General features: G+C 42.5%; 1 protein-coding gene across 4 annotated transcripts in view; it reads left to right on the plus strand.

Annotated features, from left to right (window-relative positions):
- WDFY3 (WD repeat and FYVE domain containing 3) overlaps window positions 1-14459 on the plus strand; it is a 185233-nt gene that overhangs the window by 71754 nt on the left and 99020 nt on the right. For all 4 annotated transcript variants that reach the window (XM_056360682.1, XM_056360704.1, XM_056360693.1 and 1 more), the window contains exons 5-8: window positions 6020-6129; window positions 7167-7328; window positions 9118-9310; window positions 11877-12063. In XM_056360682.1, coding sequence (XP_056216657.1) covers window positions 6020-6129; window positions 7167-7328; window positions 9118-9310; window positions 11877-12063 — 652 coding nt within the window. The remainder of the gene's footprint in view (window positions 1-6019; window positions 6130-7166; window positions 7329-9117; window positions 9311-11876; window positions 12064-14459) is intronic.

Below are 14459 nucleotides of genomic sequence, written 5' to 3' on the forward strand. Positions count from 1 at the left end.
TTAGAAAAGGGGTCCCTGATTTCAGCTTGCTCCCCATCCACTCCCCTGACATACACCCATTCATCCCACACCCCTTGCCCCCTTTGGCATATGCACAGGTATTTTTTCATTAGTATTCTACTCTGGGGTAAGAGTAAGCTATGCAAAAGTCTGATGATGCTATTATATGCAATTTATGGTATTAGAACATCTAACTAAACGCTTCATGTATGGAATTTGTCTTTAGTGCTATTGCTACAGGCGATATCATTGCTTGTAACATAGTGCTGCTTTTTGCTAGCAATCTGAATGGGTGTAATCCCATTGCTTTCCATCTGCAGCTTTTCTGAAGTCCAGGACACAAAGCACCTGTGTCATCTTTTACATATGAAACAAATTCTGGTGTTTTTATTCATCTAATCCTCTATCCCATATATACTGAATCCATGCTGAAAAATCTGAGTACTTTGTATTAACTATGTAAACCACATAATCATGGTGATACTTATGCATATATGCTTGCACAATTGTAAAGATATGTATGCTTAGGTATTATTTTATAGTTTTTTCTCTTTGCTCTTTTTTTTTTTTTGCTAGCTAGCATATCCCAATCCTAGATTTAGTGGTTTGTTCTGCAGATGTTGAAGGGCTAAGGACATTTGGGTGAGGCACATAGAGGATGTTATATTAAAAAGATGACTTGAGCACTTCAAAACCAGGGAAAAGGCACAAGAATTAAATTAAGATTAGTGCTGATGATAGAAATTAATCTTAAATGATAGTGCTATCAACTTTGCTCAGAGCAAATGACAAGACAACTTCTTCCTGAGCTTAAAATGCTGTCTGTGTTTTAGGTAGTGCTTAATTAAGACTGACAGTTTTGAAACTGCTATTTATAGTCTTCAACTGCTATGCCATTTAGGATGCCAGCAGCATGGTAACTTCTTCAGAAGCATATACTTAACCCCTGAGTCTCACTTTCAAAGATGACTAAAAGAGTTCCACTGGTGGCTTTTGGAGACTATGCCCAAAGGAGGCTGTGCACACCCTGGTTGGTACCAGTTGTACCATCTTACAGTCGGAGACTGACTGCCCACCTCTGCCAGTGCTCAGACAGTGCTGGTGGGGCACTGTCATTGTAGAAGCAGCATGTGCTATAGATATGCTTGGTGCTCAGAATTTGGGCAAGTGGCTTTTGCCAGGAATTCTAGTATTTCGTGTATGCTTCTAATGTAGGAACTATGGCTGTGGTATGACTGTTGTGCTTTCCAAGTTGGTCTGCTCTTACACCAAACCATCTGGCCAATGTTTTGCACCGGTGGTTTTGAAAAACAAAGTGCTCACCAGATACTTCAGGTCAGCATGCTGGGAAGTTGTTGCATGTCCATGTTTGTGTGAGTTTTAAAAATTGCCTTGCCTTTCACCTTGTTATTTCAAGCTTTGTTTTATCTTATTCAGTCTCATGCAAGGATTTAGTAGGTGCCTATCCTTGCTTCAGCCAGTGGTTTGTACAAAAACCTGCTATGGGAATAAGGCTGCAAAACAAAAACATGGGAAAATAGTCATTGAACAAATGAACCAAGTCTGGATTTTTACCTTAGATCTGTATTTTTACCTTAAATCTGTATGTCTTTTTTTTTCCCTAGGATTATGAATATGAAAGGGTTTCTGGGCTTTAGGGAAAAATAAGTCCTCTTTGCAATTGAAGGGAATGCAACTGACACAGGCATGGGTGACACGATATCTGTCTGAGACATCCATCAAATAGACCTTTTTCTGTATGAGAAAAAAAATTGTAGAATAAGAGAGGACTCTTGTCTGACCTGCTTACAGCTGGACTAGCTGCGAGATGGGACCAGGTTGCACTGGGCTTGATCCATTTGCGTCTTGAAAACCTGCAAGGCTGGAAACAGTACAGCCTCTCTGGGCTCTGTTTCAGTGCAACTCTGTCTTCAGGGTTTGGGGAAATTTCTCCTTATATGTAGTCTAAAACTCTCTTGATTTAAGCCTGTTGTCTCTTGCCATCCAGCCGTGCAGTGCTGTGAAGAGCCTGGCTGACCTCTTGATAGCTCCCCCCACCATGGGCACTGAGTCTGCTGCTTGGTGCCCCTGAGGCTGTCCCCTCTTCCTGCTGAGTAAACTCTGGTTCCTGAGCCTCTCCGCACGGGGCTGGTGCTCCAGCTCCCAAGCATCTCTGTTCCTGTTGATTGTTGTCTTCCCTACATTGAGTTGGGTCTGAAACTGGATGCAGCATTCCACACATGATCTAAGAAGTGTTTTGTGGAGGGAAGAAATGACTTTACTTAATCTGTGGTCTGTCCTTCTGTTGATAAAAATTTTTCTTTACACCATGATTTTTATTATGTTGTTTTACCAGTGTCTGATGGCTTTGGCTTGGTATGGTGGTAGTCTTTTTTGGGAAAAGTTAATGTTAGGACTGTAAAGCAAACAACTGTAGAAGTCTTCTAGGATGATCTAATTTGTGGGTTTATAGTCCAGCTCAGTTTATCAGCTCCAGAAAATTATCTTATCAGTGTAGTCCATGCTAGAAGTTTGATAAGTGCTTTGCCATATAAAATGTATTTACTTTAGAACAAACACCTTCACAGGTATGTACTGGGGAATCTTGACAGCAGATGAAGCAAACAAAGATTAAAATTGAATTTTTCTTCAGTTGCCAATATATTCCTCCATTAGTAATTCCTTTGTGTTTCCTTTTAAAGCAGTATTAGGGACCTTCCTCTTCTGTCCTAGTTGACACTAAAAGCACTGAAGATGATAGATATGCAGTTATTAATGAAAAATGGTTTTAGATTTCCCTTAAGGGTAATGGGCAGTCATTATGACTGGCATTATAGATTTCTTAACATGTGTGTATTCAGACAACGGTGAAATAGGATTACATTTTCTCTTGATTTATTTATTTAGGCTTATAACTAGTTTACTAGGCTAAATATTTATCTTCAGCTCTGAATGATATGGAACAGCATCTGGTTCCAGAATGGCCACCAGATCTTTAGAATTAGCCACAAGTTCTTAGCGTTTTCATTTTCCAAAAAATGTAGGATGGGGATGTGGTAATTCCAGATCTTAGTCTTAATTTTATAATAGAATCATAGAACCATTTAGGTTGGAAAAGACACTTTAAGGTTGTTGAGTCCAACTGTTAGCCTAGCACTGCCAAGTCCACCACTAAAGCATGTCCCTAAGCACCACATCTACATATCTTTTAAATACCTCCAGGGATGGAGACTCAACCATCTCCCTGGGCAAGCTGTTCCAATGCTTGACAGCCCTTTCAGTGAAAAAACTTTTCCTAATCTCCAATCTAAACCTCCCCTGGCATAGGTTGAGGCCATTTCCTCTTGTCCTGTCACTTGTTACTTGGGAGAAGAGACCGACCCCCACCCGCCTACAGCCTCCTGTCAGGCAGTCGCAGAGAGCGATAAGCCCCCCCAGGCTCCTTGTCTCCAGGCTAAACACCCCGGCTCCCTCAGCCGCCCCTCACAACACTTGTGCCCCAGCCCCTTCCCCAGCCCCGCTGCCCGTCTCTGGACACGCTCCAGCCCCTCAGTGTCCCTCCTGCAGCGAGGGGCCCAAACCTGAACACAGGATTCCAGGGGCGGCCTCACCTGTGCCCAGTGCAGGGGGACGGTCACTGCCCTGGTCCCGCTGGCCACGCTGTTGCTGACACAAGCCGGGATGCTGCTGGCCCTCCTGGCCACCTGGGCACGGTGCTGGCTCATGCCCAGCCGGCTGCCCACCAGCACCCCCAGGCCCTTTCCCCCCAGGCACTTCCCAGCCGCTCTGCCCCGGCCTGGAGCGCTGCGTGGGGCCGGTGTGACCCCAGGGCAGGACCCGGCACTCGGCCTTGTGGAACCTCATCCAAGTGGCCTGGGCCCGTGGATCCAGCCTGCCCAGACCCCTCTGCACAGCCTCCTGCCCTCCAGCAGATCAGCACCCCTGCCCAGCCGGGTGTTGGCTGCAGACTCGCTGGGGGTGCACTCGATCCCCTCGCCCAGATCACAGACCCAGATCACACGAACCAGGACCGGCCCCAGCGCTGAGCCCTGGGGAACACCACGTGTGCCCGGCCGCCAGCTGGATGTGGCTCCATTCCCCACCCCCCTTTGGGCTCGGCCAGCCAGCCAGCCTTTTACCCAGCCCGGAGCGCACACGTACAGGCCGCGAGCAGCCGGTTTCCCCAGGAGATGCTGTGGGACATGGTGTCAAAGGCTTTACTGAAGTCCAGGTAGACAGCACCCACAGCCTTTCCCTCATCCACTAGGTGAGTTGTCTTGTTGTAGGAGGAGATTAAGTTGGTGTCAGTCAGGACCTGCCTTTCATACACCCCTGCTGGCTGGTCCTCATCCCCGGGTTGATCTGCTCATGCTGCGTGATGGCGCTCAGGATGACCTGCTCCATAACCTTCCCCATCACCAAGGTCAGGCTGACAGGCCTGTAGCTCCCCAGATCCTCCTTCTGGTGCTTCTTGTAAATGGGCATCACACTGGCTAACCTCCAGTCAACTGGGACCTCCCCGGTTAGCCAGGGCTGTTGATAAATGACTAAAAGTGGCTGGGTCAGCAGTTCTGCCAGCTCTCTCAGTACCCTTGTGTGGATCCCATCCAGCCCCTTAACTTGTGCATGTCCAAGTGGAGTAGCAGGTCACTGACACCAGTTTCCTCCTGGACTGTGGGGACTTCATGGTGCTGTTCGTCCCTGTCTTTCAGCTTGGGGGACCCAGCACCCTGAGGGTAACTGGTCTGGCTGTTAAAGACTGAGGTAAAGAAGGCGCGAAGTACCTCAGACTTTCCCTCACCCTCTGTGGCTGTGCTCACCTCTACGTCCAATGAAGGATGCAGATCCTTTTGTTGCTAATGTATTGGTAAAAACATTTTTATTATCTTTACAGCAGTGGCCAGCTTAAGTTCTAGCTGGGCTTTCACCTTTTTAATTTTCTCCCTTTGTAACCACACAACATCCTTATAGTCCTCCAGAGTTGCCTGCCCCTTCTTCCAAAGGTGACAAATTTTGTTTGTTTTCCCCCCGAGTCCCAGCCAAACTTCTCTGTTCAGCCAGGCTGATCTTCTCCCCCACCAGCTTGTCTTTTAGCATGCGGGCACGGCCAGCTCCTGTGCCTGTAGACTGCCGTCTTGAAGGATGCCCAGCCTGCCTGGACCCCTGGGCCCTTCAGGACTGCCTGCCAAGGGACTCTGTCCACCAGGATCCTAAACAGGCCAAATCCGGCCCTCTGGAAGTCCAAGGTAGCCGTTCTGCTGACCCTCTCCTTCTCTGAGAATCAAAAACTCTATCATCTCATGATTACTATGCCCAAGATGTCCACCAGCCTCGACATCACCTGCCCGTCCTTCTCTGTTCAGGAACAGCAGCTCCAGTGGGGCATCTCCCCTGGCTGGCTCCCTGACCGGCTGTGCCAGACAATTATCTTCCATACACTTCAGGCATCTTCTGGACTGTTTCCTCTCTGCTGTGTGGTATTTCCAACAGACATCCAGTATGTTGAAGTCCCCCATGAGAACAAAGGGCTGGCTTTATTTCTTTGTTCCTGCTTTTTTTATTCTTTTTGCCTTTCTGCACCTCTCTTTCCCTCCAGTCTTTTCCCATTGTCCTCCATACTGTTGTTTCAGTGCAGTGCTTTTTTTTCAGAAATTTAATATCAGTTTTTCCCACTGGAACCACTAAGTGATGGTGACTTCATGTCTCTGGAAAAGAGTATGTTGTATTTGATAAAGCCAGAATACTCAAACAAAAGTTGCTTAATGTTACTGAAAGCTGTCTGCTGCTTTAAAGGATGATGCATGACCTAAGAACGTACTTTTTGTGTCCTTGCTAGTGTCAAAACCAAGTGCGTGTGGAAGATTGGAATGTGTGTCTGGAGAGTGTAGGCCTATGCCTAGTCCTTTTTTCAAGTAGTGCTGCAGAGGTGAATTCATGCTCAGGTCAGCTAAGAGGATGTGTTCCCTTCTGCAGACTGCCATACTGAATTCTTACTGCATATTTTTTTTTAACCCTACAGAGGCTGCAAGTCGTGCCATAGTCCAGTTTCTGGAGGTCAATCAAAGTGAAGAAGCAAGTAGAGGTTGGATGCTGCTCACCACAATCAATTTACTAGCTTCATCAGGACAGGTTAGTCTTAAACAGCAAGGCTAAAAATATATTGTGGGGTGGGAGAAACAAAAGCAATAAGGTAATGAACTGCATGAACACACACTAAAAGGTATTGTAACTATATTCTGCTTTCTCTGTAAAGATCCGTTTTCTATTGTACTGCCACAGGACTTCTGCTTTAGCTCCTTGTGGTTTCAGTTGCTTAGAAAAATAATAGTTTTGGAACTTTAATTTATAACGTTCTTTTGAATTATGCACACAACTTTTATTGTTCCCCAAAGGCTTCTCTTGCGTGCTGCTGCTTAGTGCCCTGTGAGGTGCATGTCACAGCACCTAAATCACTCAGACTTTGAACTTGGGCTCCCCATTCAAGGAGGGCAGCTGCAAAAAGTGAAGCCAGCAGCACTGATGAGCTGGTGGTAGAGTGAATCTTTACTGCCTCTGCTTTTGATGCTGTTCTCCATCAGAGAGCCGATCTCTGGCAATGTACTGGACAGCTGTGTGGTTTGTTCTTCCTGCTCTGATCTGCCTTTATAACTGAGCACATCATCTTATCTGTGTTTGATATGTCACCAACCTCCACCCTGATTTGTCTGTTCTTCCCACTGATGCTCACATGTTTTCTACTATCATGCTTCTTACGCCTGCTTATACATTCTTGCCGAGTGAGAGCATAAATAGTCTTCCTCCCACTCCCATTTCTACTGCTATAAAGAATAGATACCTAATGAGGGCTTGGTTGAAGGTCTTCTAATTAACTTGTAAGCTTCTGTTGGCAGAGACTGTCTGTTTTTGTTTCTGTCCTGAGCCGGGACTGCTCCAAACTGTGGCTGTTAGATGCTGTTGTCATGTAAATAAAATATGATCCTGTTTTTAAGGTTACTGTTTAGGTAGGCATTCAAAGATAGATGGTGAATCTGTACTGCCATGTGGACGTCACCAGCAGTGTGAGAAGGAAACGCCAGCATTTGAGTCAACTGCATTATAAAAACGTGGCTTTTTTAATATAGTAATATGCTGAACTGTTATTTTTGCTCTGTTTTCTTTTTCCCCAGAAAACTGTGGACTGCATGACTACAATGTCAGTGCCTTCCACACTTGTTAAATGTCTGTATCTGTTTTTTGATCTTCCACATGTGCCTGAGGTAGTTGGAGGAGCACAGAATGAACTACCTCTCGCAGAGCGCCGAGCGCTACTACAGAAAGTCTTTGTACAGGTAAGAAAGGTAGATTAGGAAGTTGCAAGAGGAGTGGCAGTGCTTCATGTGAGAAAAGTCCAGAAACTTTTCACTTGAACCAGGTTTTCTCTTCCTTGATTCCTCACAAACTGATGACTGATTAAGATGGATTTTCCTCCAAGTGTAGTTGAGGTTAAATTTCCACTTCCCCTGTGGTTTTTGTCCTTGGCAAATACCTCCTCCCCAAAAATGCATGTAACTCTTCTGTGCAGCTGCTTAAAAGGAGGAATGAGTTGACTGTTATTCTGTATTAATTTAACTGGTCTTTGGTATCTTTGGCTGTTACTGATTGAAATAGACATAGTTAAAACCATTAGTATTGATAATTATCTAGGAGTTAGTTCAACATATGCTGTTTTCCCTTTAATTATGGAAATAAAACATGAACGAATAATTTAAATACGGGAAGCATCGGAGCTTGCAGTTACTATTACAGTTATCCCCCAGATTTCCCAGGGAGGCCAGAGCCACCATCTGATGAAACTTCCAGAAGGAGCTGACAGTTACTGTTAGAAAAGGGTCAGTGGTCATACTACCAGTTTCCATGTGCAAATTGCATGCATCTCTCTATAGCCACACGTGCAAAACCACAGAGTTTTATCAGCAATCACATCCTTCAGGGCTTTGAAGGCAGTGTGAAGATGTTTAGGTATAATATTAAAGAGTCATTTTAGTTTCTGCAATACAGAAATAAAAATGAGCATTATTCCCACAATTATTAGCCACAGTGTCTGCCCAGTAACAGTCACTATATGAGAACATACCCATTTACCCTTTTTTGGTTTTGGGTTTTTTTTTTGTTTTGTTTTTTTTTTTTAATTTTCTGTCTGTGTACTACAGGCTGTTTTCCAAAGCAGAAATCACAATGTGCTGTGAACTATCTTTCAGAAATTGCTTTGCTGTGTTTCAGTCACCAGAGTTAATAATAATCAATGTTACCCTATGGGGTCCCCCCAGTATACTACCACTCAGCTCTTTTCTGTCCCTCTTCAAGGGCCATAAAGTGGTGCTCTCAAATGAGCTGGGTGGAGTGGGTGAGGTTTCATATAGCTTCCAAACCTCTTCCAGACACAGTCAGCCTTACAAAGTCTTCCTCTAGTTTTCTGAGAGGGACCCTCAGAGTTTCCTGCACCAGACCCAAAATGGATGTCACATGTCCTCAAAGCATGCAGAAAAGGGAGCACAACATAGTAATTTTGATTGTGTGGCTGCATTTTGTCTTATATATGGTAATCTGGGAATTCAGATCCAGGTGCCAGTTATCCAGGTAGGTTTACAGTGTTACTGTAGCCTTTCCTGCCACACTATTTTGGTTGTTTTCATTTTACTAAGGTGTTACAGATGCTACTCTGCCAACATATCTCTTCAGTAGCTGCCTTCCTGCATTCGGAAGGGATACAATAGTTTGCTTCACAGGCTTTCTGCCCTACTGCAGCATTTAGACCTATAAATTGGGTAACTAGCAGATTCTCCAAGAATGGAATAACTTAGTATCCATACAAGTATGCTGTGTCAGCCTAAGAGATATAAACTCTGCTGCTAATCTTTTGCTAGTCATTTTAAACTGAACCGGGACTTGAAATAACCATGTGTTCAATAACCTTGTCTTCAATTTAAATTACAGAAACAACACACAAAGGGGAAACAGTGTGTTATCTTTTTTAATGTGTATGCAAAATGGAAGAATGTTTAGCTTTTTACTAAGTCCAGGCAAAAATAACAATGATCAGGTTATTAATGCTAGATGTTTAATGACTTATTATTTCAGATCCTAGTAAAATTGTGCAGTTTTGTGTCCCCGGCGGAAGAACTAGCTCAAAAGGATGATCTCCAGCTTCTGTTCAGTGCAATAACCTCATGGTGCCCTCCCTATAATCTGCCTTGGAGGAAGAGTGCAGGGGAAGTACTAATGACCATATCGCGTCACGGCCTTAGTGTCAATGTAGTGAAATACATTCATGGTATGTGTCTTTATTCAATATTATTTATTGGGGTTTTTTCCTATTCTTTTTCTTTCATCATTTTCTTAGTTAGGAAATAGGCATGAGAATAGTAGATCAAGGAAAAGCTTTGGGGCTTTTTGTTTGTACACGTAAGTATTTGCATACAGGTAAAATTTCAGAGCACAGTGTTGTGAGAGAGGTGTTTGTAGCTGAATCTGCCTCATGCACATTTCAATTTAACATTGAAAGATAGAGTTTCCCCTCATGTTTTGGTGTAGAGTTTACAATGACCAAAAGAAAAGGCCTTTGGTAACGTCAGTGACTGTCTGTATTGAAAAACATTCATGGGGAAGATGCAGAAGTTTGTTGTTTTTGCTGCGAGCATTAGCTCTTAATGGGAGTTAGTTGTTTTCCGTCAAACTGAAAAAATTCAGTGTGAATTAGCAGCTGCAGTCCCTTGTAGATGTGTGAGGCAAGCTAGCAGTGCCCTGTTTACAGCTGCTTGTAGCTGGCAATAAAAGTGTAGAGATGTCTGAGGAAGATGCAGGAACCAGCTCCATGAAAGCTCATGTTCTGTAGTAAATACCGGTGTGTTATGTAGACTGGGGAGAGCTAATTTGGGTCTGTTGGGAGAAGATTCTTTCTCCCAGACACCTTGCTTTTATGGGAAGAGGCTGGGTGAGACTATTACAGCCACCCTTGATTTGCAGTGTACTCTCCATTATCCGGGACGCTGGGAGTGGCATACCCTGGTAACAGCAAACCCAGTGTAATACAGGCACTAGGAATTGCTTGAGGGAACATGGTGTTTGGGCACAGAAGCAGTTGAGTGCAAACCTCCAAGTGCTGATTGATGGAACAGCCAACTGGCTTTCTCCCCTGTGGTCCAGTCCAGCTTCCCTGTGGAGTCCCCAACCCAAGGATGTTGTCCCTAGGACTGACTGACTAGATTGCTTACCTTTCAGCCAGCCTGTGTTTCTTCTGCTGGGCCCTTGACTTCCCCACTTGGCCATACAGCTTACAGATTGTAGGCTTTGTGCATCCTGAAAGCCAAAATAAAATCATCTGATGGCCTTAATGCAGCCTGCGAGCCACCAAATGACTGAAGGAGCCAGAATCATGCCATTTTCTCTCTTGTACTTTTTTTAAGACAAATAGCATCCTGACACTTTCAGGCATAGAAAATATAGTGTATAGGGGTATTTCTGTAGCTGGTTACAGATTTTGGTAGCTAATATAAGTAGTACTTGATTCATCATGTATTTTTACAAGGGACTGGTTATGGTCTGCTTAGCAAGGGCAACTGCCAAACTGGTTCATGACAAAGAATTTGTGAGAGCAAAGCAAGATGAAAACAAGTGTTGGAGAAGATGTTAGCTGCCCAGGAGCAGCTTTGCACACGAAATACTAGTGTTGCATTAATTTAAAACTACATGGGTGTTTAGCTTTGTAGGATTTGAGGTAGGAAATTTGATAGAGTGTGTTTCTAGCACTATATTTAGGGGCTTTTAGACTGTAGGACCCCATAGAAGCATTTGTAGTTTTTTAATTGGAATGACTGTTGGAAGTGAACTAACATCCTTATCATACACTTTAGCAGTGTACATCTACTGGAAAATAAACCTCACGGTTTCCTCACACACTGGGAAGCAAGTAGTTAACAAGACTCCACAAAACCATTTTGACAGTTTATGAAATACGTCACCCTGCTCCCACACCTTCACAGAAAATTTCAGTCTGTGTTTTTTCTTGAGCTAGCAGTGTGTTTCCAATTCCAGTCAGAAAAATGTGAATGTACAAGTATCACTTGGAGGCACAGAACAGTCAGCAGTTAAGTATATTCAGATAGGACTTAAAAGGTGGTAGGTATTTTGCCTGCATCTGTAACAGCCTTCTGGTGGGTTTTGGTAAGTGTAGAAAGTGTATGTGTATATGTGAAAGTATTATGAAGCACAACAAAGAAAGTAAGCAAGTTTTGACTGTGGTGTTTGACATATTGCAGCTACTACATTTTCACTTCTCTATGGGTTTGATCCACAGAGGAGTGAGGCTGGCATATCAAAAGATATTCTAGTTTTTTTAAAAAGTGAAATGAAATCTTAAAAATAAAACCAGTTGGTATTCCCTCTCACTTGTTGATTAAAAAAAAAAACGAACATGACTTAAGAGATTACATCTGTCAAGAGGCTCATCTCATATTCAGAAAAAACGTTAAGATATTTTATCGTATGCAAAGGAGCATCCTTTCACTATCTCATGCTTGGATTTGATCCCTGGGAAATTTTGTTATCAGTCTAGCTAGAAAGATTTGCACTTGTCTCGCACATGCTGTGAAGTTAAAATAGCAGATAATTGAAGTGAGCATCTTTAAAACAGGAGTGCAACCTAAAAATCTGAGAAAGAGCTTAGGGTTCAGATCCAAAACTGCTTGAGAATCCTGCTTGTGTTGAAGTGCTCTTATGTTATGTGATAAAAGATAGTTAAATAACAGTTACCTTATTGCTGTGATTCTTGTACTAGTTATGCTTCTTGCTGTGATTAATGTCAGTAAAATTCCAAATTTCTTAATTGCAATTCTTTGCAGAAAAGGAATGTTTGTCCACGTGTGTTCAGAACATGCAGCAGTCTGATGACCTTTCTCCCCTAGAAATAGTTGAGATGTTTGCTGGACTTTCTTGTTTTCTCAAAGACTCCAGTGATGTATCCCAAACGCTGTTGGATGATTTTAGGATATGGCAAGGATACAACTTCCTCTGTGACCTCCTCCTCAGGTATGCAGAAAGTGGTTGAAGGAATGCAGACAAATCACTGAACTTTTTCTGAAGAGATTTCTTAGTAAAGAATAGGTTTGAACAAATAACTGATTATAGGTTATTATGAAATTAGGATATTAGAAACAAAACATGAAATTATGTGTTTCTCTCAATTTATGAAACTACATTGTTTACTTTTTATTCATCGGTACTGGTTTATTACTAAGTGTTTCTGTATATGCTAAGAAAGCAGATGCTTAATAATTGGTACTAAATGTTTAGAAAGAATTCAGAACATGAAATTTTGGTTGCAACTGGTCATTTTTGGGTTTGGTTGGGGTTTGGTTTGTTTTAACATACTATTGTAACGAAAAATCATATACATAAGTGTGGTGCATGCTACTTAGTATTGAAGAGACATTTTTGTCCATAAGCTCTAATACCAGAGTGCTGGAGGGAACACTCATGTTACCAGGGATTCGGGGGGTGTGTGTGTGTGTATATATGTATAGTTATTATTATTTTTTTATTTGTACTTTTTATTAAAGGTAATGCTAATGTGCTGATGCATCACAAACTATGGCAATGAAAATGCCTGCCCAGACAAGATTTGGATGTATGATCCATCCATGATTTTATTTCTTTCCATGAAAGAAACTTCATTCTTTTCTTCTCAATCAACAAATTAGCATCTGCTCCATTATTTTTGTAAAATCAATGGTTGGTCTGTGTTGCTCGCTTTGAGTATGAAGTTCTGAAGAAGCATGCTTAGCTGTTGAAATATATGTTTTACAAAACCAAGACAGAAACTGGGAAATGATGTCTATGAGTGTACACCTTACGAAGTGTACTCGGGTCAAAGATGCTTAGAAACAGTTCTGTAATGGCCATTAATGAGAGGTGTAAATGTTGTTATTTCTCTTGTTCAAGCCATTCATTTTGTGTGCTAGGATGATAGGTTTTGGCACCCAAATAATTTGAACTAAATTTTCTACTACATAGTATGTTTTGGGTTTTTTTGTTTGTTAGTTTTAAATGGATACCAGACATAGACATGGCATTTTAAATTCTTAATCACAGTTAAAATTAGTCGTAAATTATCTGCTGTGTCATAAAAGCTAAAACACCTGTTAAGGAATCGTTGTTCTTGTAATATAAATGGTGGTTTTGAGTATGTTATATTTATTCATGCATTCATTCAAAGCAATGTAATTCAAACTCAGCTGTTTTTCAGAAACTGTCAGCCAGAGTTTAGGTGGAATCTGAGGGGAACACACTGTCATTAGCAATTTCATTTTCAGGTACAAAAGCAATCCCCTCTAGATCAAGTGTTTTAAACATACTTTCTCCTGAGCTTTCTCATCCTTTAAATCGAAGAGTGGGGGATCCCTGACAGAGGTGTAGGAAGACTAGCGGTTTGCATGTCTGATTGAAAGAAAGGAGAGCACCTGGCTGCTTCAGTTGACATCAGTAAAGGCTAAAAGCATAGGAATAAGTTATCCTCACTTCTTCCAGGGTGGCTCTAGAAAACTTGCTAATACTCTTGCAGAAATGCCTGGGATAAGATGAACAGTGTGCACCAATGTGTGGTATATTTGTTAGTGGCTTGTGTGTTATAGAGGAGATGGAAGATGGTTCAAAACGGGAGTGCTGTTTTCATGGCCATGTGTCTTGCCGTTTCTTGTAAGTTTTAGTTTATTTGGTCTTCAAATCAAAACACAGTTTGTTTCAAAAAAGCATCATCTTGGGGAAGCCTATGTATTGGTCAGTGAGGAACAACAGTAATGTATACTCCCTGGACATGATTTGGCTCAAACCTACTGACAGAGATTTGTTCAGCTCTGTGGCACTGTTGTGAAGATGATTGTCATGTGGGGTAATGAAATCTGGACCAAAGAAGAAAGGCTTTGGAGCTGGTAATGCAGAAGGACATGTGAAGAAGGTGACTTAATAAGAAATTAGAGGAGGCCTGTGAGGACCAAAGGAGCAAGTATGTAATTTCGCCTCAACGATGTGAAAGGGCAGGGCATATGGAGGATTAGTAGAGTGGCAATAAGTGACCTAAGTGCTTCTGTAATGGCTGCTTGAAGGAGATTCAGCTGCATGTCTGAGAAGATGATGGAGGATGCAGAATGAGATGTTTCTAAGGCCTCCCACGGTCACTTGTCAGCAAGAAATAAAACACAGCTCGCATTGTGTGAGCAAATAGGAGATTGTGATCCCCAGCTTTCTCTTGAGACCTGTAGATTAAACCACGTTTAATTACTTACTAACTCTGTAATTTTTGGTGAAGTAGAAAGAAAATGAGGATTGTTCTGGGGTTTGGAGTCAGTTTTTAGGGTTTGGTCTGATGATGTGTTGCTGTTGGGGAACAATGGTTGGAATGAGACGTTAGCATTTCTATTGTCTTGCGT

This window comes from Falco biarmicus, chromosome 1 (assembly GCF_023638135.1).
Source record: "Falco biarmicus isolate bFalBia1 chromosome 1, bFalBia1.pri, whole genome shotgun sequence".
NCBI classification, from domain to species: Eukaryota; Metazoa; Chordata; class Aves; order Falconiformes; family Falconidae; genus Falco; species Falco biarmicus.